Source organism: Neophocaena asiaeorientalis, unplaced genomic scaffold (assembly GCF_003031525.2).
Source record: "Neophocaena asiaeorientalis asiaeorientalis breed wild unplaced genomic scaffold, Neophocaena_asiaeorientalis_V1.1 scaffold265, whole genome shotgun sequence".
In the NCBI taxonomy this organism is placed as follows: domain Eukaryota; kingdom Metazoa; phylum Chordata; class Mammalia; order Artiodactyla; family Phocoenidae; genus Neophocaena; species Neophocaena asiaeorientalis.
This window is the reverse complement of record NW_020172172.1, coordinates 1,052,083-1,078,214: the sequence shown is the minus strand read 5'-3', so window position 1 is coordinate 1,078,214 and position 26,132 is coordinate 1,052,083. Positions and strand designations below refer to the sequence as shown.

At 43.6% G+C, this 26,132-nt stretch overlaps 2 protein-coding genes across 2 annotated transcripts in view; both read right to left on the bottom strand.

Moving 5' to 3' along the window:
• The window catches only part of CTDSPL (CTD small phosphatase like), a 149,344-nt gene extending 133,504 nt beyond the window's left edge, over nucleotides 1-15,840 (bottom strand). The window contains exon 1 of the mRNA XM_024756353.1: nucleotides 15,797-15,840. Coding sequence (XP_024612121.1) covers nucleotides 15,797-15,840 — 44 coding nt within the window. The remainder of the gene's footprint in view (nucleotides 1-15,796) is intronic.
• The window catches only part of ITGA9 (integrin subunit alpha 9), a gene marked incomplete at its 5' end in the record, with an annotated part of 338,540 nt that continues 325,591 nt past the window's right edge, over nucleotides 13,184-26,132 (bottom strand). Inside the window, one exon of the mRNA XM_024756339.1 lies at nucleotides 13,184-17,616. Within this exon, the coding sequence (XP_024612107.1) occupies nucleotides 17,518-17,616 (99 nt within the window). The remainder of the gene's footprint in view (nucleotides 17,617-26,132) is intronic.

The window sequence follows — 26,132 nt, the reverse complement described above, 5'->3', positions numbered from 1 at the left end:
TATATATATTTTTTTTTTACCACAACTGAAAGAAATGTGAATATTTTTGTTTCTCTGACCCCGGTCAGATAAAAGTTACTCCAAGCCCACACAATGTTTGGCAAAGCAAAGTTGGGCACACAATTCCAACACAACGTTTGCAAACACTAATAAACGGATGTTTTCCAGTTTGGACTTTGGGATATATTTTTTCACAGGAGCAATGTTATGAATAGTACTTTGTCTAGTCAAAAACGTCTATTGAATTCATAATGTGTCCATAGGGTGATAATAGAATAGTAGTGCTACCCCTATGGAAACTTAATACCAACTGCATTTTCTCAGAGAAAATTAATTCAGTTTTCTCAGTGGATTTGGGAATCTCCCTCCTGCTTTTCCGACCTGGCTGAAGAGGGCTTACCACACATATGTAAAGTGGATACTGCCTGCAGAGAGGAAAAAAGGGACAATTTCTATGAATAGCAATAAATCTGACTAGAATCTACAAATGGAGAAAAAAAGTTGTATAATCTATGATTCCACTTACAAAATATTCTCTAAAAGACAAAATTATAGAGGTGGAAATTAATGATTGTTAGGGGTCGGGTTAGGGGGTAGCATGAGGGAGTCCCTTTGTGGTGATTAATCTTTAAAAAATTTTTTAAATTAAGATATAATTGACAAAACATTATATTATTTTCAGGTGTGCAACATTATGTGGTAATTAATCTTGATCGTGGTTGTGGTTAAAGGAATCTATACATGTGGTGAAATTGCGTAGAACTATAGATCACGCACATGCACACAAATGAGTGAATGTATATAAAAACTGATGAAATCTGAGTAAGATCTATAGATTGTACCAGTATCAATTTCCCCTTTTTGATATTGTATGTATTATAGCTATGCTTGATGTTACCATTGGGGAAAGCTAGGTGAAGGGTACATGGGACTTCTTATTTTTCAACTGCCTGTGAGGTTATAATTATTTCCAAAAAAAGTTTTAAAAATCCAATGAAATACTTGGAGCAAATGTGACAAAGTGGTGGTAGGTTCCCAGGCATTTGTTATAATACTGTTTGCACTTTTTTGAAATATTTTTCAGAATTAAAACAAATGGTATCGGGAAGGTCTTTTCATTTTTCTTTTATAGGAGTGAATTTTAAAATACCTAGGAGTTGCCCACAGTCTTAATATGAGTCAACGTGGTAGCAAAGCTGCCAACAAGACAGATAAAAATTCTTGTTACTGAATTTAGTTCTATGCTGGCAGCTCAAAGCAAGGAGGGAAATTTGAGGGGTAGCTTCATTACAGGGTGACAGTTATTTTCTTATTTATGTCAGAGATGGTACAGGATGTGGAAGCTGTCATAAACATAGTTTTAGGAACTAGAGATTTCTTTATGCAGGAAAGAGAAATTTTATAGATTATATAGCACCTCTTTTCATATGCTTTGAATGCTGTCATGGAGACAAAGTAGATATTTTATTTTTAAAGGGAAACTTGGGACAGATGGCTGGGAAGGTTGGGGGTACAGAGGGAAGAAGAGAAATATAGACTAATGGAATAGAGTAAGGACCCCAGAAATATACCCTCACATATTTGGTCACGTAATTTTTGACAAGGGTACCAAAACCATTCAACACTTTTCAACCAGTGGTACTAGGAAACTGGATATCCAGATGCAAAAAAATGAGGTTGAACCCTTACCTAACACCATATATAAAAATTAACTCAAAATGGATCAAGAACCTAACTGTAAGACCTAAAACAATAAAACTCTTAGAAGAAAATACAAGACACAAGCTTCCCAACATTGGATTTGACAGCGATTTATTGGATGTGACACCAAAGGCATAGGCAACAAAAGAAAAAATAGACAAATTGGACTTGATGAAAAAATTTTAAATTTGCACATCAAAAGACACTATCCAAACTAAAAAGACAACCACAGAATGGGAGAAAATATCTGCAAATCATATATCTGACAAGAGTTTAATATCCAGAATATATAGAGAACTTGTAAGACTCGACAACAAAAAATCCATTCAAAAATGGACCAAGGATTTGAATAAACATTTCTCCAAAGAAGATATACAAATGACAATCGGCCCATGAAAAGATGCTCAACATCACTAATCATTAGGTAAATGCAAATGAAAACTACAAGGAGATACTACTTCACACCTATTAGGATGGCTACTGCCAACAAACGAACAAACAAACAGAAAACAAGTGTTGACAAGGATGTGGAGAAACTGGACCCCTTGTACGCTCTTGGTGGGAATGTGAAATGGTAAAGACACTGTGGAAAACAGTATAGTGGTTCCTTGGTTCCTCAAAAAATTAAACATAGAATTACCATATGATCCAGCAGTTCCACTTCTGGAGATATATATATATATACACACAAAAGAATTGAAAGCAGGGTCTCAAAGTGATATTAGTACACCCACGTTCATAGCAGCATTATTCACAATAGCTGATACATGGTATATATGGTGTATATACATGGTATATATACATGTGGTATATTGATACAATGGAATATCACTCATCCTTAAAAAGGAAGGAAATTCTGACACATGCTACAATATGGATGACCCTTGAGGACATTATGCTAAGTGAAATAAGCCATTCACAAAAAGACAAATACTGTATGATTCCACTTATATATGAGGTACCTAGAGTCGTCAAAATCATAAAGACAGAACATAGAATCGTGATTGCCAGGGACTGGAGGGAGGGGAGAATGGGGCATCATCATTCAATAGGTATAGAGTTTTGGTTTTACAAGATGAAAAGAGTTCTGGGGATGGATGGTGGTGATGGTTGCACAACAATGTGAATGTACTTCATGCCACTGAACTGTGCACTGAAAAATGTTTAAGATGGTAAAAATATATGATATGTGTATTTTACCAGTATTTTTAAAAAAGCAATAAAGGGAGACGTGACATAGATGGCTGGGAGGGCTGGGGAGACAGAGGGAGCTCCAGGGTTCAGCAGCACTGACCCAGTGGGGCAGAGAAGTATGGTGAACGTTTCATCAATGAGAACGTTTGAGCAGAGACTCGAAGAATGCAATTTCAAGGATGCCAAAGAAAAAATTCCTGTAGCGAGTGATCTCCAGAGTAGGTGACAACTCCAAGATTCAGATTCTAGGTGTAACTGATATATGCTAGACCTTGCTATTACAAAAGCATAATCACACAATACCCAAGAATCTATACTCCAGCCAGAATCATGCAACCAAGCATTCCTGAATCACCTCTTGGCATGATCACGATTACGTGCAGCTGCATTATTCCCTGTGTGCATGGTCGGGGGGGGGGGTCCTAGGTGAGCTCATTTTCTTTCTAAGGTCCCATAAGCAAGGTTCTGGGACATGGTGAGGCTGTGGTGGTGGTGGGCATTGTCTCACTACTGACCAGGGCTCCTCCTGCTGCCAACCCATCCTTTAGGGAGATTACAGGCACGGCACTGTGGTGCTGATAGTGGGATTGTTTCTCCAATGACCAGGGCTCCTTCCTGGCCCCTCAGGGCCCTTGTGGGGGTGGCCCTCTGCTGTTCATGGGTACTTCTCTCCTGTTGGCTGTTCTCCCTATGATCTGCCTAAATCAAGAGCTCGTCCTCTCAGCCATGCCCCCATACTGCATTCACACATCATCTACCAACAGGTTTGGACACATAATGAGAACATGATAGATATTTGATATTACAAATATCCTAGGAAAGTCTTACATGGAGAGTCCACGGACGGCCATCATTTCTCAGAAGAGGTTGATAAATAATGCGTATTTTACTTGTGGAAGGAGTTATAATATTCTAATACCTAACGTATAGTGTCTAAGAGCTACCTCCCACCCTGGGGTAGCTCTAAGACACTATAAGGTAATGTAGGGTCCCTTTAGGAAGCTATACCATTCACTATCGTTGGGTTATGCAATATATGTTGTTATTCCCATGTTTCAAGCCCCCACACTAAGGAACTCACTTAGCAGGGACGAAGGAGGGTCAGAGAGAAGATTTGAGGATGAAAACGCAACCCTGCGAATCACCTTTGCTCGATCTTGCCTCCTCTCAGAGATCTGACTCTCAGCCCACTAATCGGAGAACAAGTCCACACAGAAACAAAATCACATCACAAGGCATTGGTATTCTAAGATATAGACTCATTCTCAGAGGCCCATAGCCACCCGGTCCTCATGGTCCTGTATAAATATTATTGTTTTTGTCTCAAAAGATTTCAAGGAGCACTCAAGAAATTATTTGGCTTCTGTCAGGGTGTACTTTCTCAGCCTGGTATAAAGAAAGACCACCTGTTTGTCTGAAGTTATATATCTTCTCAGACCCCAACCCTCTTAGACATTTCTAATAAGTCTGGGTTTACAACATTTCCTATGGACACACAAGCACCTTAAAAAATAAATCCTAATAATTATTGCTGCTGACATTAAGCAATGACAAGTAGGAAACTAATTTATACTTATTTCCATCAGCTCATATGTTCATACAAGTTTCAGCACACAATCACAAGTATAGTAAAAATAAGTTTTACTACATAGTTACTGCCAATAGCTACATTAACAGCAGTATCATTAATAAAACCTTCAACTCAAAGGCAGATCAACTTAAACGAAAAACCCAGAGGGAATAAATCATTCATAAAAATGTTGAACAGAGCTTTTCATCTTCTTGCTTTCAGTATCTCGTATAATCAGTTTTCACATATGTTAGAGTTTAAGTGATTTTTTTTTTTTTTGCAGTACGCGGGCCTCTCACTGTTGTGGCCTCTCCCGTTGCGGGGCACAGGCTCTGGACGCGCAGGCTCAGTGGCCATGGCTCATGGGCCCAGCCGCTTCACGGCATGTGGGATCTTCCCGGACCGGGGCACGAACCCGTGTCCCCTGCATCGGCAGGCGGACTCTCAACCACTGCACCACCAGGGAAGCCCTAAGTGAATTCTTAATAGAGCACATGAGAATTACTTGAGAGTAGAAGTTTCTAGATTTTTCTTTTTATCAGATTATTTAAAATTATGACATATTTCAAATATATAGAGAAATACAGACTTCTATTTCAGCTAGCATGGTTGACTTTTCTGCTGAAATCATCTAAAAGGGCAAGATGAAAATATTATAGTCGCTTTTCTTAAATTATTGACAAAATGGCAAGAAAAGGAGGCACATCCAGGTTAAGCACTAAGTTCAGGGGTGTGGGGAACCCAGGTAGAGGTGGTAGGCAGAATGCTGAAGCTGACTTGTGCCTTGGAAACATTTGCCAAACTGGGAAAACTTGGTTCTGAATTTTTATAGCATCATAGGGAAGGGGGCACAGGAGACATAGTCCTGGAATCACTCAAGGAGGACGATCTGAAAGGGGTCTCTCCCTTCCTGAATCTGGGACACCAAAGGACTGTACCATCAGCATAAGGCTAAATGAGAAGTCAACTTGCTGCTGCCCCATCCCAAGGTATACCAAGAAAATGGCCAGACTAGAATCCTGGTGTTGAATAGAGGAGAAAAAAATATCTCCCCAGAGAACTTGTAGCCTTGCTCCTGCTCTGACATCAGTTTGCAGGCTGCCTACAACACTCCCTGGGTGGTCTGAAAAAAACTCAAGGCAAGAATTTAGCTTAAAACAGTCCCAGATTATTCATTCTCTCATCCACTTTGCAGAAGCACATGAAAATCTTCCCTGGAGGAAACTACCTCAAATTCCCACAGATAAGCTCTGAGGGGAACAAGCAATTGTCAGGAAAAAATGGCAAAACACAAAGGAAACACAGCACCACAACTGAGAAACAGACAATGATAACAAAAGACATCAGTTACTGGAAATAACATACACATCATAAAATAAGTTTAACATACTTTAAAAATAAAAGCTTAAACATATGTGCAGGGATGAGAGACTATATAGATTAAAAAAGAACCAAATAGAACTTATAGAAATGAAAAATATAACTGGATTAACAACTCAAACAAACATACAAAAACAACTGACATTCAGGGGAAAATGTACTAGTATATGCCACCTACTTTGAAATATGTAAAAATCAGACATGTGAATGGATGGAGAGAGGAATGGATAGATCTGTGATAAACTAAGTATAGTAAAATGCTAATGGACAGAATCTAGATGGTGAGTATACAGGTATTTACCATAAAACTATTTTAACTTTTCTGTTTGCTTGAAATATTTTATATATTTTAACTTTTCTGTTTGCTTGAAATATTTTATATAACATCACACACACACACACACACACACACACACACACACACACACAAACTGATGAGGAGATTAGATACCTAGAAAATAGATATCTAGGCTTCTAATCCATGAATAAAGGTAGATCAAGCCTCCCAACAACAACAAAAATATTAAAAATGAAGAATAAAATATTTTCAATAGCATGCTCTTAAAAGCACAGAAGACATGGCAAATGTATTGTAATAGGGAAGAACAAATCTGACTCCATGTTGGATCTGTTTCTTTTCCTTTAACCTTTGTATTCTATTGCCTTTGCTACAAGTTAATTACTCAGGGGATGTTGCCTATAGCTCAAAGTATACATAATGGCCCACCTCTGGGAACCTTGTCTCCCAAGCCTAAGCATTAAACTAAAATACCTTTGTTTAGCTCACAGCAAACATCTTGACCAGGCCTGCCTATGAATGGCTGCAGGAAAGAAGAAATGAACACATCCCCTCTGGAGTCTGGCCAGAACCAGAAAATAGTTGCAAAAATTTACTGCCTTTTTGACTTTACCTCCTCACCCCGCCTACCCCCACTTTGTTCTATAAAAGAAACTAGCATCCACGCCCTGGCAAGATGGTTCTATGGGACAGTAGTCCACCATCTTCTTGGTCTGCTGGCTTTCTGAATAAGTCGCTATTCTTTGCCCCAACAACTCGTCTCTCCATTTATTGGCCTGTTGTGTGGTGAACAGTATGAGCTCGGACTCAGTAACAGTATGAAATTATCAAGCCAAAATCTGAGTGAAGGTGGCAATGTGGGGAGGTAAGTGGAGGATTGCAGTCACTTTAGTCCTGAGCAGGTGTCAACCTAACAAAGTTGAGGTTGGTTTTCATGGCTTTGCAGGGTTCATGGGCCCATAAAGTGGGAGCTCAAAGGGCTACAACCTCCATGTAAGAGAAACAGAAACATCATTCCTACCAGTACTCAACTGAGGGGAGTGGCCTCAGTGCTGAGTAGGGCACAGGGTGGGCAAGGGGGTGATGGAAATATCACTGCTGAGAAGTAACAACCACAAGTTGGCCTTAACATGGATTTGTTCAAATTCACACGACATGGGTGGTCCATAAAACCTCAATGTATGGTCCCAGACTAGCTCCTGGCAGAGGCAGAAGCAAATGCTCTCTATAGGAACACATCTCCATCCTATCTCTCAAAGAATTACCACAAATAATTTTCCAAGGAAAATAAGCAGCTAATAGTAAAAAACATACAGACCAACAAAAAACAATCAACCAAGCAATAAAAAAATCCACTATTTACACAAGGAAACAAGGTAACGTGAATGAGAATCATCGAGGAAAAAAACCCCAGAAAGCAGAAAACAGAAATAGACACATAACAATGACATTGCATGTATTGGATATAAAATAGAAACTATGATTACCATGTGTAATGATACAAAAGAAACTTGAAAGCACATGTAGTGAACAAGAAAATACAAAGAATTACCAATCACATTTGAAGGAGAACTAAATAGAACTTTTAGATATGTGAATGTAATTGAAATGAAAGTCCCAATAAACAATTCTAGAAGCAGATTTGACACAAGCTGAAAAGATAGTGAATGCAAAAGTAGTCTAGAAGAGATATTCCAGGATGCTGCACAGAGAGATGACGAGATGGAAACAGGAAAGGTACACAAAGAGGCAAGAAGGACAGAGAGAGTCTCACACTTAATCAGAGTTCTAAAAGGAGTCAAAGTGAAAATGAAGCATGGAGAATATTTACAGAGATGAAGAGAATGGATGAAAGACATCAAACCACAGAAGCCCAGCAAATCCCAAGCAGAATAAGCAGAAATTCCACCTTCACATCTGAGTGAAGCTACAGATCACAAAAACAAAGAGAAAACCTTAAAAGAAGCTTGAGAGAAAAAACAAATCCCTCTTAAAGAAGTGACAAATGGATTGACTGCCAACTTCTTAATGGTAACAACAGGAGCCAGAAGATGAAATGATATATTTATCCACCAAGAGAAAATAACTGCTGAATTCTATGCCAGCAAAAAGTCAAGAATCTGGCAGATTAAAGAAGCTTCAAATAAAACAAAACTGAAATAGTGCCTGTCAGCAGTCTCCCACTAAAGAAAATTCTAAAAGATGTACTAGGCATAAGGAAAATGACCCCAGGAAGAAAGATCTGAGATGAAAGAATGAAGAACAGAGAAGGTGGCAAATACATGAGCAACATTTTACTACAGAATATTCAACACAAAAACACAAAAACAAAAGACTTATGATGTTGAAGTATAAACTTAAAATGCATTAAAGGAGAGTTATTAACTTTAGACAGTGGTATGTTTAGGCAAGTAAACCATGGTAAGTCTTGAAGTTCTAGGGTATCTGGGTATCCACGTAAAGAACATAAGAAGAAGGACTAATGGGGGGAAGAACGGAATGTGAAAAAGAAGAAAAGGACAGAAAAAGAAACTTAAGATAGGCAAAAAAAAAAACCACACAAAAACCCCACAAAATAAGACAGAAATAAATCCAATTATTTCATTAATAATTATAAGTACAGATAAACTAAATGTTCTAATAAAATGATAAATGGTGTTAGAATGGATTTTAAAAACTCAACTATATTCTGTTTACAAGTGATACATACAAAATATAAGGATATATCAATAGAAAGACTATAAATAAATGAGAAAAGATATATTGCATAAACACTAACCAACATAGACTTGAACACAAAGTATTACTAGAGAAAAAGAAGATCACTGCATAATGATAGAGTGTTGATCTGGAAAAGATAGATAATTTAAACTTTTAGGTACTTAATAAAATAGGCTCAGTCCTAAATAAAAGGCAAAAATGGACAGAACTAAAAGGAAATAAAGAAAAATCCACAGTCATAGTGGGTATGGACAGAGACACAGGATGGTTCTGAGTGATCCTGAAAGCTCTTAAGTTTGCCTGGCAATGAGTGCTTTACAATTTTCAAAAGATTCACACAGATGATTTCATATAATCCCATAATAACCCTTTTTTTCCTCTACTCCTATATTGCCCCTCCCCCTTCCCCATTGGTAACCACTAGTTTGTTCTCTATATCTGTGAGTCTGCTTCTTTTCTGCTTTATTCACTAGTTTGTTGTATTTTTTAGATTCCACACATAAGTGATACCATATAGTATTTATCTTTCTCTGTATGACTTATTTCACTTAGCATAATGCCCTCCAACTCCATCCATGTTGCTGCGAATGGCAAAATTTTCATTCTTTTTTATGGCTGAGTAATATTCCATTGTATATATATATGCCACATCTTCTTTACCCATTTATCTGTTGATGGGCACTTAGGTTGCTTCCATACCTTGGCTATTGTAAAAATACTGCTCTGAATGTTGGGGTGCATATCCTTTTTTTTTTTTTGCAGTACGCGGGCCTCTCACTGTTGTGGCCTCTCCCGTTGCGGAGCACAGGCTCCGGACGCACAGGCTCAGCGGCCATGGCTCACGGGCCCAGCCGCTCCACGGCATGTGGGATCTTCCCGGACCAGGGCACATACCCGTGTGCCCTGCATCGGCAGGCGGACTCTCAACCACTGCGCCACCAGGGAAGTCCGCATGCACCTTTTTGAATTAGTGGTTTTGTTTTTTAAAGACCATTTGGCAGAGATTTCTGATGGACTGGTTGTAGTGTGGGAGAAGGCTGAGTCAAGGATGACTGCAAGGATTTTGGCCAGGGCAGGCAGAAGGATAAAGCTGCCATTTCCTGAGATGGGGACAGCAGCAGTCCAGCTTTGAACATGCTCAGTTTGAGAAGCCTGTGATCTAGCTGAGTGAGTGGAGAATTCAGGGGAGAGGACCAGACTGGAGGCACCTGGGTCCTCTGGGTGACACGTAAAGCCAGGAGCCTGGATGGGTATCTCCAAGGAGTACAGATGCAAGAAGTTCCAACATCAAGAGGCTGGGAAGAAGAGTGGGAACCTGCAAGGGAGGCTGAGAAGTGGCCAGGGAGGTGGTAGGTGTACTATTCTGGAAATCTAATGGAGAGACTGTTCAAGGAGGTGAAACTGATTCCAGAAAAGGAAACCCAGATGGCCAATAAGAATACGAAGAGATGCATGTGTACGGCTGTCAAACACATTCAAACCTAACTCCATACAACAGTGTACACACAAGATTGGCAAGAAAGTCAGATAATTCCATGATGGGCAAGGATGCAGGGACATGCACTGCTGCTGAGAGCATCCACTGTGGGGTCATTTTAGAATCTGGAAAAGGAGACTGTAACCATGTTAAGATGTAATATATGTAATAGGTACCACAAGAGATTCTAGCTCAGGCCCAGCTGGGGACATGGGAGAGGATGTTCATTGCAGCAGGAGGGTGCAAGCAGTCAAAGGTCTCCTACAGAGGGGCTGGAGTAGTAAAATGTGGTAGAAGCAATGTAGGGTGTAGTGCTGCATAACCACAGCAACATGAATACATCCTCAAAAAAATGAAACCACAACCTGAGCTTTTAGGCTCAATACCGTTTAAGTGAAACACACAAAATAATACTAGGTACTTACATTTCTAAAGACATGTATTCAATTCATTAGACTTGGTGCCTCTAGGAGAGAGAGGAATGTGAATGAGGATGGCGGGGGATAAAGGAGGAAAATAACATAAAACAAGAAAGAGCTTTGTGTGGACATTAATATGATTAGCCAACTCTGTTGTACCCTAGGTACCCACCCCAAATAAAGGTGTTCCTCTTGCTCAAATCCAGTCAGACTCAAGGATTTGAAGGGTACGTATTTAGGCCTTAAGGAAGCTATATTCTGAGTAGCTTATACCAATGGGTGTGGCAACTGTTAGTTGTCTCCAATATGTATTCTCCTCTTATTCCTTAAAAATCCATTCCCCAGCCTCCTTTGTGGATGGATGCATTTATATGACTAATTTCTGGCCAGTGCTGTATGGGACTTCTGGGAAGCCAGTTAAAAGCGAGGGGGCATTGACATTTTATCCTCCTCTATTGTTGGCTGGGAATGTGGACACAATGGCTGGTACACTGGTAGCCAGCTGGGACCACGAGGTAACTTTAAGGATGGAAGTCACATGCCTAGAAAGATAGGAGCTGGTATCCTGATCATCCATGAAGCTGCTGTTCCAGAACTTGATGGCCCACACCTGGTTTTCTTTTATGTGAGAGAGGAACATACTTCCAGCATGTTTAAACCATGTTATTTTGGATTTTTCTATTATATGGAGCCAAACAGTCTTCTAATTGATAAGGTGGGTTCTGAATAGATGTAATATTGGAGAGCATTTCATTTTTTCCAAATTTACCATTTCTTAGAAGAAAGTTTTTCTGGAGATCCTTTTAAAAATGCCCCCTGCTTATTAATCCATTTGGTGTCTTCAGAAGGTAGTACTTATACCTCTATTGAGATTTGCTTTCATTTTTTAGGTATTTTTTCAATTATAGAAGAATCACATCAAATAAAGCACACACTGATCTGGACTAGACTTTGAGGCGAAGCAGATGTTTGGCAGCAGGCCCAGATGTCACAGCCTCAGATTTCAGGGCAGAGTTGGCCATATCTCGTTATATCCACTTTAGTTGGATGTTACACAGAATGAATGGACATGATCTCAGGGTCGGTGGCCTTGCTGGTGGATAGCTGCCAAGTGGTTTGATAGTATAGACAGAGCTCTAACTAAGCACTCCCATTAATTCTATTACTAAGCAAAATACCCTGATGAATAGACAGACTTTAAGGACCAGAGGTAAAGAACAGTGGACTGTACAACTCCTGATTGAATGGGAGACAGAATTTACTAATTGGCCATTTTTCCTCCTCTTAGTTTTGTATCTTTGATTCCTTTGAGTTAGTCGAGGCCTTTTCCTGGCTGAAGGAAACAGGTGGAGCAACACAAGAGAAGCATACTTAATCAGCATTAGTGACCTGGCAGGTCTTGTTAAGCCAGGAAGCATCCGAATGAAAAATCTTGGGATTTCTCACTGGACCATCGTCCTAAGTGTCAGGCTCATCAATGCTCTTTGTTGCAAACAAAGCTCTTTCTTCTGAGACCTAGAATTTGGGATCTCTTTTGGTTTAGCAGTTCATACTCTCCCAGAGGTAACTTTATTTTAAAAGTAATTTGCATATGTTTCATTGTTACTAAAGACATACATGCTCACTGTAGAACATGAAAATTCAGACAAGTAAAAACAAAACAAAATGCAAAGCAAAAATACTGACAATCCTACCCAGTTAAAGACAACCAGTTTTATCCCCTTGGTGTGTATCTTTTCAGACCCCCTTCTATATACTGTGTGGGGTGTGTGTGTGTGTGTGTGTGTGTGTGTGTGTGTATGAATTTTAACCACAGGGGAGTAATATAAATCTTAACAAGTACAAAAGCAGCAATTAATGAAATAGGAAGCAAAAACCAGTACACCTGATTGGTGTAGCCAAAGGCTTATTCTTGAAAAGATCAATAAAATGATCTCTGTTGGTCTCACCTAGAGAAAAAAGAGAAAAACACACAAATGAACAATATTTGAGATAAGAACAGGGACACAACTAGACAGATGGAGGGGATCAAAAATTAAGAGAACACAATGTTTGTAAATGTGTAAGGATGCTACCAAAAGGCTTCCGGGAAAATGCTTCATGACTGGCGGACACATGAGGAAGCAGTCTACTAAAAACGAGGACTCAGCTGCATTTAATTTGGGCACGTTCATCCTAAGACCAAGGTCCCAGGTGTGGCCCTGGGCAGGTGGGTGATGCACAGAGAAGGTGGCGACCATGGGATGGAGGCCAAAGACTAGGGACAGTTCGGACACATTGAGTGGGTTCTTTATGTGCAATTAGATGAACCTGCATGGGCTCTTTAAATGCTCATGTTGTGTTACACCGAAACCCCATCTTTAACAGCCTAGAAAGGCTCAAGTACTTCAGTAGCAAAAGAAATTACAGACTTAACTCCCAAATCATTTGTAGCCGTTTTTTTTTTATTCCAAACACGTACTTTTGTAAACCTGCATTTCCCAAACAGTGCAAGTGAATTAGAAGTGACTGCACAGACTTGAATACATGTGACTTTGTGAAGAGGAACACCCCCTCCCACTGAAATTCCTCAACAGAAACGTACATAGATGCATCAATCAAGTTCTGGAAGTGAAGTTAGCGTGGGTGCCTGCCATGCAATTAATCACACTCTTAAAGCTTTTAAACTTACTCCGCCGGTCACACCGTGCACATTAGAATTTGCAAAAACCTTAACACAGTCTGAAATCTAGATCATTGTGCTACAAAGCATTGCATCACATGGGACATTTGTTCATTATCCCCCCACATGCTGAAAATCAGAAGACATTCTAGAAGGTTCATTTTGGCCCTACTGCCTTTGTATCCTAACCCTTCAGCCATTCTTTGCTTCAGAACATATCCTCCACTGTGTATATTCTTGCTCTATATAGCAAAACAACACATGGACTAAAACCCTGCATACTTGGAGCATTTCTAAGGGACACTCGTTTTCTGCCTTTTATCTGCTAAAAGGCCATTTCCCCCAAATACCAATCCTTTGCTTTGCCTCTACGTTTCGGGAAGTCTGAATTAGGCGCAGGTTTCATCAGGTGTAGGTTTTACACGTAACCCGAGTGTAACTGCGTTGCCCTGATATGATGCCTTATCCAAAAATAAAAGTAGAATAACCTTTTTTACAAACGACATTGCTACGGTTCCACAGGTAGCATATCAGCACCCATCACAACCACCTAAGGGACCTGCTACACACCCACACTGAAAACAGGTCCCTGATGTTTCCAGGAGGCCCGCTGGTTTTGTTTTGAACCTCCCTGCCTCTGGCTCCAGGGCTGAAGGTTGCATATGATTTGGTGAAGGAGGACTTTCCATCGGATTTTCTACAAAGCTTACCCAACTTCAGAATGCTGATGGAAGTTTCCTGAAGAATTGACTGAGAAAGCCTCAGTGACCTCAGTAGCAAGTGATTCTGGCCGTGTGCCTGTCAGTCACCGTAAAGCCACTGGACCCACTCACTCCTGCCAGTGCCCCCTCGTTCCTGAACCTCATGGGCTCTTCTTTGTGACAGGTCCAGGGCTCACTTAGGTGATGTTCCAAACCCCTGAGTCCCATGTAAACTGAGCATAAGTGAATCATTTTTGAAAAGGGGGCATTATTTCACTTAATTTCTACAAAGGTCCTTTTTTCATATTTAAAGAGCACCTCAATCCTTCTGACAGTTGATTATAACCCTAGTGAATACACAGCCAAAAAGCTGAAGCAGACTTAAATAATGCTGTGCAAGAGAACATCAGATGGCATTCCACAGTGAACCCACAGAAGCAGGCAAGGTGGAAATTGGAAGGCACTGTGGAATTTTAAAAGAACCTTCTGGAGAAGGAACAAAGACACACCAACCCATCCTGTCTGCTTCCCCCAAGAGCCTACTGAGGGCTTCTGAACTGGATGGAGCTGGGGAACCGGCCAAGCTGAGAGCGCTGATAACCTGCTCAACTTCCCTATCTCTGTGCTAAATGGTCACCTCCCCAGTCCCTGCTGCCCCGCCTACTCAGCATCAGGAGATAAGCAGATGTACCATCCTCCCCATACAGGTTCCAGAGTGGCTGCCAGTATTTCCTCCAGTGGAGGCCAAGCGTGACTTTCTTAAAAACTGCCCTATTTAGTCTTAGTAATCTCCTGGGTACGTGACCACTCGTGTGCCCACCACTCAGAACCATCCAGGAGCACATGGATCCCAGCTCTGAGACTGGCTATGGAGCCTGCCCCTCCCCTGGTGAGGCTTTCCCCTCTGGCTGGCAGAACCGCGTGCCCGCCAGTTATCCTGCTACACTGTCTCCCATGCGTCTGCACACCTTGCAGGAGGCTGGCTGTGGCTATTCGTGCATTTGGCCAAAGCTGCTGATGGAGCTGTCCCAGGCCTACCACCTAAGAATCCTAAATGATTTATTAAAGGACAACATGAAACAACAAGCAGAAGTCCATCCAAGGAAGGCTGCAGATGAGGTCTCGTAAAGGAATTCACGATCCCACCGTGGGAAGATCTGCCTCCCCTGGGGCAAAATGTGGGGTGGTGTTCACTGGGGAACCCCCCGCACTTAGCACAGGGCCTGACGCACAGCAGGGGCCCCATACATATCTGTCAGAGGTGAACTCTGAGTGAGAACTGGAAGGGGAGCATGATGCATTCTGTATCTTCCTGTGTCAGAGTCAACTGCGTAAGAAACAAAAAGACACGTGTGCTCCCTGCCAGGTTTGCAACCGCCCAGCACCCTCATAATTTTGCCAAAAGTTTAGATATCTTTGCAAGCATTAGCCAACGATGTGTCTGGAAAAACCTATCTCCCCTGAAGTTGAGCTCTGTGTCTTTTCAACAATACTCACGGGCCCCCGCACATCTTAGCTCCCAGTCAACAAGGCCCTATGAGAAAGATGCCTGGTCTTGTTTCTTGTTTCATTCTCATCTGATGCCATCTGTTTGTACCCGGGGCTTGAGCAGGCTGTGATAAGTGACTAAGGACTCTGTCAGACCCTACTCTTAGGCACGTTTTCCCCTGTACCAGATGGTTTTCCAGCAGCGGTAACAGCAGCCAGGGCTGCTCATGGTTATTGGATGTTCCCTACAGGCCAGGCGTGATGTTGAGCTTGCTACATCCATCACCACCTCGCCCTTTCAGAGAATCACACTGCACTCAAACCTGGACAGCACTGCGTGTCTGGTAATGAACACTGCCAAACAGAGAGCTTGGATAGTGAAGGCCATAACTCAGCATTCACCTGTACAGGGGATAGGCGAGGACGTCAGTGCTATGCCCAGATCCCTCTGCATCATTTCTTTTGCATTATTTCTGTGCGCTTCCCAGGCTGGGGGTGCAGCCCTCTTTTTGAGGACTGCTCCTGAGCTACTGGGGCTATTTTGCTGGCAGGAAGTGAAAGCAGAAAGTTTACATCTCTCCTGGGTACAAGACTATGAAAGCTCAGCTCCCCTGCCCCGGGTTGGGACAACTCTGAGGCATAACTTACCCTCCAGAGCCGCCCTGCAGGATCAGGCTGAAGACCCCCTGCACGGGACCTGCCCTGAAATGGCTCCCTTACCTGTCTTCCTCCCCTTCTGTGTCCTGCTTCCCTCGTGTCCTTACTGGTGTGCCCTGGGGATACTTCCTTAATAAGTTACTGTGTGAAAATCCTTGTCTCAGGGTCCACTTCTTAAGAACTCCACCTAAGACACGATTAAAAAAAATAAGGACAGGTTGAATGGTCATCTCTGGGAAGGACACTGCAATTACCATTAGCTGGGACAGCAAGAGTGATGGGGATAATGGAGACCCCTGGACTCAAATTAACATGAAAAGATAACACATCACAGCACTCAGACACAAGTCTCTGCTTGGTGGGCACCAATTCAGTCCCGGTGGTATGCGGACTCTGATGCACGATGTCCAGGATGAGGTGCCATTCTGAGGTTTACCAGTGATGAAATGGCATTGCTCCAAGCTTTCATGTCTTAATTTAAGTGCAAGGAGGGTGAAATGTCTGCTCTATAAGGTGATGCAGAACAGACCTCAAGAATCAGGTTTTTCCATCCAAATTCCTGCTGGGAATCTTCCAATGAACGGTACAGATGAAAAAACTCTCGTGGTTCTTTACACTTGACTCCAGGCAACAGAGATGTGAGATGCCTTCGGGCTCAGCCCCAAACCACAGCTGATATACAGCACCACCCGCTGGGTGGATTCATCACATGAGGTTTCTTCAGATGATTTCATCTGAGTCTTCTTTAACAGCAAGTTCCAGAGTACAATAAGATCTTTATCCTTTAACATTTGTATGAATATACAAGTATTTCCAAGATTTCAGGCCAGATATCAGTGCTTGAGTGAACTATATAACCATTTAATAGAAATAATAAAACATCGATACAAATATAAAGACATAATCAGTATAAAAGGCTTATATTTATAAAAATACTTTTAGGTAACAGTTTTCCCCTGAGGGTTGACCACGCATGTTGCACCCATAAATATCGCCTGGCTCTGCAGCCGGCTTTCCAAAGTTGCGAGTTCAGCTGGAAAAGGAAGTGGTGGTGGTTCCAGTCAGGTGACCTGGCCGAAGTGACTGCCTCAGGTTGGCACCTGGGCTTGAGAGAACGAGGACGAGAACAGCATCGTGGGGCCTCCGAAAAATCTGGAGGAGATTCTTTCTTCCAAATATGGAAGATACAAAGATCAGGAAGACAGGCGAACCACTGGGCCACATGACCGGGGTGGGGTGGGGTGGCAGGTCACTGGTTTTTCTGGACCCAGTCCCAACTGTCTTCATTCTCTTTACGGTTCTTCTCAGCTTCAATAATTTCTTTGTACCTTCTGCGAAAGAAGCCCATCTGAAAGGCAGAAAGAGGAGGTGCCAGGTTAGAGATGCTGGGGAATCAACCGTTTTTGATTCCCAAGCCACCTGGACCCGGAGGAAACCTGACCTATGCTCACAACTCCTCAGACTGGGCTGATCTAGAAAAAGCATCATGTGGAACCACTTTTCAAAATGCACGGACTTCCTGCAAGCTTTCTTATGATAAGTTGTTTGTTCCTCGTAATGTGCTTCTGGTGGAGTGTTTCCCAAACTGTATGCTGGGGAAGACTAGTTCTTGAGCTATTCATAGGTTGTTTGGGAGTAAAACAGATTCCACGGTCAAATAAGTTTGGAAATGATACACTCTTTAAGAGATTCGTAATGTACAGTAGAACAGTAAAGGATCAAATCAACCTTTTAGGAAAGGATTAAGGAAGTCAGGGACTTGATATTTCCCAAGCTTATCTGGCTTTTGATAAATCTATTAAATCCTGAGAGAGATTAGCCATTGCAGAATAATTTGATAAGTACTGCTCTCATACAATAGGAGTTTTAAAGTATCTGCAGATCTGCATCCTATCTTGCTGTCCTCTAGATCTGTCACTCAAATCTGTGACCCTCGTGAGCTGCCGAGCTGCCGTGCACACAGCTGGCAGTGTGTACCCCCCTAAAACTGGCAACTCCTCCTGAGCCACGAAGGCAGTTTCCTTTAGCTTAGTTCTGAAAAGACCTTTCCTTCCGATGTCTATGGCTTTTCACACAGGGTAAGATGAATTTCCATTTCTTTTCACATAGTCAGCATAGGCACTACTGCCATATAAAAGTAACTTTTTGTAGCCCAAAGCTGACCTTTTCTCCCAAGCTCAGGAAGACCTGGTATCTCTTGTCCTGTGCTCCCTAGCATTAGTGGCCTCTGTTTCTGAGACCAGACATCCTCCTGCATCTGCCCTTAAACATGACTGACTAGAGTTGGTGTACAAATACCCCAGCTCCCTCTCTCCTTGGGTGCGAAACCCTGAGGTGCATGCTCCGCGTGGAACTTTCCCGCAGTGGTGACCAGCTTGATAACACATCCTTTATTAGCTTCCTTCCCTGCCCTCTCTTCTCTGGTCTCCTATCACTGTTTCTTGAGATTATCTTCCAAATAAATGACTTGCCCTCAAATCCTTGTTTCGATCCTCTTGAATAGGGGAACTGAAACAGACACGCACACTTGGCTCGCTGCTGGGAGGCTGTGCTGCAGGTCTATGGTACCACACTGTCACTGGTGTATAATTTCCATAGTCATATTTGAAAACGCTTGGGACTCATAATTTCTGCAATCTGCTGCCAATGGGGAATGCACATACAAAACCTGCCCTAAACAAATCGTCAAGCAAACCCAGGCTTGTGGGCACATCTAGATCCTTTGTGCATCTTTCCTCACACTCCTTCACCATGAACCAAGCATCCACAGTCTCACTGCACCATCTTCCTACTCCTTGAAAGGGGCTTACTGGCCCAGGTGAAAATGAGAACCGTCAAGAGAGCTGCCAAGACAGCGCTGGTCACCTCCACCCACATTGCCAAGGGAGTCCTGAGAGTTCCCTTTGAGAGCAGTCTGATGGCTGGGAGGGAGTGGAAGCTTCCACAGAATAGCTGGCAAGGGTCTTGTGCTCTGAGCTTCGATCCTCAAGGCCCGTTTCACAGACAGACACTGAGTTCCCTGGATATGTCCTCCCAGCATCAGACCACATCTGTCAGAACCTCACTTTATGACACCCCCATATACTTTTCTCTCATTAAATCTCTACCACCTTCTCCCTTCTGCAAGGGATGTGGAAAGGAGGCTTGGCTTGAATGTTCTGGATAATTAGAAAAAGGTCGTTGTTGTCATCCTCAAAGCATACCCACAGGAGGCCAGGAAAGCGACCCAAGACTTCATGGAAATGTCTAACTCAGAAGTCACTGCTTGACATCTCATTCTTGAAAGATAAAGATGTGGTTGACAGGGCGAATGTGTCACGTGCACCTTCTGAGCTGAGGAGAACATAATCATAGAAAGAAGGCTGGATATAACATGAGAATAAGATTCTTTAGCACATGACTCTGCCTGCGGATAGTGTGATGTTTCAGTGATCTCCAGTTACTCACTTTAACTCTAGAGAAGTAACATATCTCTACTGTGGCACCAGTCAAGCAGAGCTTTAACTGTCTGCTCTCTTATCATCTTTCACATTTGTCTCAGGACTCCTACAGATTTGTGCTTTTTATCCCCAGAGCTCAGCATCTCACCGCTACTTACTGCCAGTGATAAGTTGCAAAAATGCCCCTGTATCCATGCCCTGTACCGTGGCTTTGCAGCAAGTCCTATCAGGAGACGGAGTCTGTTTTCCACACCCTGAATCTGAGTCGTGACTTGCTATGACAGTTGGGTGCATGGGAGGTGATGCCCTGTCAGTTCCACACTTAAGCCTCAAAGGCCTTGCACACTTCCACTTGCTTTCTCAAAACGCTGCCTGGTTTCCAAGTGAATGAGTTTGGTCTCGCTGCTGAAAGATGAGTCCACCAGCTGAGGTCCTCCTAGACCCGCCAACCCCCAACTGCTTGCAGGTGTAGGTTTGAGCCCCGCTGAGATGGGAGGACTGCCCTGTTAAGCTCAGTCCAACCCTCAGAATTGCGACCTATGTAGATGGTGGTTGTTTTTAAGTCCCTAAACTTTGGTTTGTTACATAGCAAGAGTTAACTGATACAGAACTCCATATTTTTTTGCCTGAATTACTGAATGAGTCAACACCCACGGGAAGGGTGGCTGAGGGGCAGCCTGACAGGGCTCTAGATGGAAAGAGCATCACTGTGTCCTGTCCTGCTGAACAGACTTTTCTTGTTCATCTCTAAGGAGGACAAGAGTCAGCTCACCTTCTCACAGCTATGCTGGCGTAAGGATTTGATACAGAGTGTGCAGTATAGCAAGGATTTAGAGTGCCTGGCCCAACTCTCACAGGAGGCTCTCCTGTGCTCATGTTTATGTGTGTCATACTTTTCACCAACAAAGTGATGGTATATCATCTCCTGTAGGCATCCAAAAGCAAGCTCTTTCGTCTCAAGAGGTATGGTGTCAGCATTAGTCTTTTTTTAAAAGTTTAATTAATTAATTTGGTTGCACCGGGTCTTAGTTGTGGCAGGCAGGCTCCTTAGTTGTGGCTCGCTGGCTCCTTAGTTGTGGCATGCAAACTTTTCTTTGCAGCATGCACGTGGGATCTAGTTCCCTGACCAGGGATCGAACCCAGGCCCCCTACATTGGTAGCTTGGAGTCGTAACCACTGTACCACCAAGATAAGTCCCTCAGCACTAGTCTTGAAAAGTCTACCCCTGCTGGCAGTAACCGTAGAGCTTCTCTTAGAAACAGCCTTGCAACCTCTCCACCCCACTCCGGTGAGGCAGGATATCCAGAGCCCTGTTCCCAACATAACCTGTGTGTAGTCTCATCTTTAGATGGAAGCTTGGAGCTGCCACTGGTGTCTGTCCTCCTTCTTTGGAGCCCATGACCATTTCTTAAAACACAGAACACGCTCATGTCTAGGGAGTGCTGGGTACAGTAACGCAGGCTGTGCACTGCATATAAGGGGGGAGGGTGCCACTCATATCAGAGAGATCATGGACGTGTAAACTTATTACAACTATTTTCCAGCAGATGGCAGTCGGGTGTCTTTTTCTAACAAAATCAGTAGATTTTCTGAATTTTCTGACAGATGGAAGTAAAGCTTCTGGAGGAAGGGGCGCTGTTTACTTGTCTACACAAAGGTGTGATATAGTCTAGAGGTGGTTCTGTCAAATTAATATTGTTTCTTACGTGATCAAACGAATTCCATTTCAGAAAAAGAGAATATCACCTTTGTGCTGTTGTTTAGAGACTGGTTTTGGCTTTTGGTATAGAACCCAAAGCCCAGGCTCTGAGTTTACCAAGCCAGGGTTCCCCAAACAACTGTGTCATACCAGGCCTGCTCAGTGCCACAGGACCTACTCAGAAGGGTTGGACGGGAGAGGTGCCGCATGGGGAGCCTGGAGTTCTGAGTATTGCTCACGCTTGGCCACAGGGCAGGTCATTTCCTGGCTCTGAACCCCAGTGTCTTTGTCTCTGCCCAAGAGATCGATGGCATTCTCAGACCTCTTCTAGCCCTGAAACACAATGAAAGCTTTTTATGTTGGTCCCCAAAGCAACCTCGGGACTGCAGCCTATAGGCCATACAGCTGTGTAGCCAGTCCTCACACGCAGGAGGCACAGGGCACAGAGTCCTTGCCTGGTATCATTTTTTTCTCAAAGAGTTTTTGGAAAATTAAATTTCCAATTTTTATATTAAAGTATGGATATGTTATAAAGTATAGAGAAGTCTAAAACTCTTAAACACTAAGATAACTCAAGACTTCAAAGACATTTCTCTCCTGCAGCAGGCCTACACTCTCACCATCACTAGTACTCATGGTTACTTTGGGGAAAACCTTGGAGAGATGCTGGGCAAACCTACATTTTCCCAGCCAGCTGAGTCCACACTGAGGGTGCCGGGAAATGAGCCGTGATGAGTTAAGCTGGACCCTCAGCAGCCTCTCACTCAATTCCAGTTCAGTGGAGTATGTGTTTTCCTGCACTTTTTCTGGATCCTTCCAGGGCTTGCGTTGCCACTTGAGGGGCAAAAGGCTCTGTTTATAACTGCTGTCTGTAGCGGAGGGAACACTCATGGAAACCCTACAGGAAGAGAGACTCCAGCCAAACTTGGCTTCCCTGGAAACTGAGGGAGCAGGGGTTTTCTGGCTTCTTGTCTGTGCCGCTCCTGAGGGGGACCTGTGGCCCCACAGGGCAGCTCCCTCAGCCCTCCTGACAGATTCACACAACTTTCTGATATAAACTTGTATCAAAAAAGCTGCCAGAAAACTCCTAGGGAAACAGCAGGTTTCCCCTGAATGGCCCTCATTAGGAAGGTTCTGAGAGGGGCCTGGGGTCCAGGAAGAAGTGAGAATGACTGGGTTCTGGGGTCCACATCCTACAGCACCAGCCTCCTCCTTCCCAGCCCAGTTCGGGGTGAGTGAAGGGCGGCCGCACAACCCCACGGCCTCTGGTCTCTGGGGAGATGCCCACCCCCTCCTCCCTGGCTTTTGGATTGCCTCCTGGGCAGCTATTCCAAGGGCCTTGGACACACTCCTTCTTTGGACTAACTCAGAGCCTCATGTTTATGGGTCCTTTCAAGTTCCTTGACTATTTACATAGCACGTCTCTGTCTCGAGATGTCAACAGTGCAACATCAGCCCAATATTTACTTCCAAACATAAATAAGTCCCCACTGAGCGTCTCTGGCACATGGTCTTAATTGAGACAGTGCGAAGGGTATGTGTGTGTGCACGTAAGTCTGTGCATTTTCATTTTCTCTGCAGGAGAAACAAGGATGGGTCCTCACAGCCCAGCTGGAGGGCAGGTGATAACCCCAATGACCCCTGGAGGGGCTGCCAAACCTACCCATCCGCTGGGCCATTTCACAGATTTATTTTTCCAAGTATTTCTGCTTGAGGTCAGCAGGAATGCTCTTAAATGAAAACCAGGAGCCCAAAACCAGCTCTGGAGCAGCAGGCTCTTGGAACAGGCCCGGCTGACAGAGGGTTCGAGACAGTCCTTCTGAAGGACGGTGGCAAACCCACTGCACAGCCCACCTCTATACCACTTGTGAGAAGGCAGAGCTGGCAGGTCCTGGGTCTTTTGGGAAGAGGCTGGTCATGGGGCTGGCCAGGCCACGGCACTGCCTTTTGCTCCAGGCCATCTCACTGGCAAAAGGGGCCAACAGGAGAGAAGGGAAAGGTTCCTGGGCTGGAAGCAGTAGAGGAGGATGCAGAGTTTTCTCCTTCACTGAGTGGTGGCCTGTGTGTTTTGGCAAACTGTACAAGGGAGCGAGGAGAGGGGGAGAGAGAGGGAGAGAGAAGCCTGGGGCCCTAAATGAGGCTTTTCCTCTTGAAGGAAAAACATCCCAGCATCTCCACTCTCTCACCACTTGACTCAAAGGCCGGCTTGATGAGTTGAAGGCACTTTTTAAAGGTGCAAGTCACATATACCCTCTGAATAATGAAATTCCTCCTATAAACAGGTCTTTACGATTGTCTTGAAGAGGCACAGGGCCCAGGCCATTTCAAACCCAAACAGGAGCCAAAAGAAAGGAGAGTGGACTCATTTGGATTTTTCTCCCTTAAAAGAGTTTCCTATTTCAAAGTTTTCTTCCTGCACGGTGGCTTGGCAGGCTACTGTAATCCTTGCACAGAAAGTTTAAATTATGGCTCCCAGTGTCTGCTAACAGCTCGGCTCTGGGAAGGCTGATTAGGATCCATTTCAGAATGTGAAGAAGGGTCTGGTTAGCTCGGGGCCCTCGTTGTGGATTTTGCACCGGAGCCAGGACCTGCTGCGGCCAAGCATGAGACAGCGCCTGATGTGCCACCGGCCGACCCTCTGGAAGGCCCCGGAGGAGAGAAGGAGGCTGAGCGTTAGGCAGGGAGCCTGGACTTCGGCTCTGGGGAAGGTATCTGCTGACCCTATAAGGGGTTTCTGTTTCAGATAAACAGGGGATGATGGGCATGTTGGTAGAACCAAGGCGACATGTAGGAGGTGTGGCACAGGCTCTTTGCCTGGCCAAGTGCTGCTTACTCCTCAGGATGTGCTTGGCTCAGCCTCGGTCCCTTAACTGCTTTCCCCAGTCTTTACGATGGAGTGAGGGCTCTGCTGCTTATTACCTCTGTCCCTTCACCCCGAGCCGGCCACTTGGCAGGGATCTGTTCGCTGAGTGAAGGCACCGGCCGGCTCACAAGTGTAAAGCTTGTGCTAACCCGCAGGCCTTCATGGCACAGAAAATCCATCTGCACTGGGCCAGCCGCCTTGTTCTGTTTTTGATACCACGCCACCATCCTTGTACTTTCTGGGGAACAACCATTTTGGGCTCATGAGCTCAAGGCAATGGCAAGCAACCATAGGTAGCAGTGTCAGGTGCTACACCAAAGGGAACTTCAAGAGATGTGGCTCTAGAAAGGAAAGAGGACTTGAACATTGCCCACCTGTCTTCAAAGGCTCTAGTGAAGTGTTTACTCATCAGCAGTGGCAACTGGGTACCATGCAGTGACTTTCCCCTTGAAAGTATTGGAGGGAATGATATGTGAAATACGGTAATAAGCCAGAAGCAGTTAGACCTCCCATCTAACTCAAATATTAGGCCCATTAATCAACGGATTTCTGTGCACTGAATTGTCAATATTAGACCTCTATACATAATGCATGTTTCTTAGGTTATAGACATAGGGATCCAAGTTGACAAGAGGTCTGTAGTTGACTCACAGACATAGAGAACAGACTTGTGGTGGCCAACTGTGAGGGGGATGGATTGGGAGTTTGGGATTAGCAGATGTAAACTATTATACATAGGACGAATAAACAACAAGGTCCTACTGTATAGCACAGGGAACTATATTCAATATCCTGTGATAAATCATAATGGCAAAGAATATGAAAAAGTGTATATATGTGTATAAATGAATCACTTTGCTGCACAGCAGAAATTAACACAACGTTGTAAATCAACTATGCTTCAATAAAATAAATAAAAAACAAAAGAGGTCTGCAGTTGAAGTTTTAGGAATATGTAGGTCTTCAGAATAATCCTACATTTCATTTGCCCTTTTCAGTGTCCTATAAAGTCATTCTATTTAGTTAGTCCTTCAAGAGAAAAATATTTTTCCTAAAGAAACTCCCTCTGCCAAGCTCCTTACTGCACTGTCGCTGTGCCTGTAGAGACTACCCACTCTGAATGTTGAGTGCGTTCATGAACCCGGCACCGAGGTTTAGTTTTTTTTCCTCCAAGGAGCTCAATCATAATTTTATCTATGACACAATGGAAGAGAGATGAGGTTTCATCTACTTCAGAACAACAAAACTTCCAGTTAGGCTAATCGTCCTTTGCCATAGTGAGTTTTACAGAAAAGATTAAGATTTTGCCCATATTTCTGAATATCATGTATGTGATAGACAAAAGATGGCCACTACTTCTTCGCTACTCCTCCCATTGGGAGGCAGAGTCTCTTTCCTGTTCCTTGACTCTAGGCTGGCACGTGACTGCTTTGACCAACAGAGTGCAGCAGGACGATGCCATGTCAGTTCTGGGCCAGCCTTTCAGAGGACTAGCAGCTCTCACCATGCTCTCCCAGAGCTGAAGCCACCATGTAAAACATCAGCCCACTCTGCTGGAAGGGCCATATGTAGAGGCCCTGAATCTACACGAAGAGAGGCAGGGGCCAGGCAGAGTCCGGCCTTCCAGCCATCTCCACCCAAGGTGCCAGCCACGTGGATAAAATTGTCCTGTGAAGTGAAGCAGACCAGCCTAGTCACCAGGTGAATGCCCTTGTGTGACACCACTCAGTGCCACTTGGAGCAGAAGAATCATCCAGCCAAACCCTTCCTGAATTCCTGACCTATACATATGTTAGGCAGAAGGGAACTCAATTTGGTGGCAATTTGTTGTGCGGCCATAGCTACCCAGTACCATATAAAAG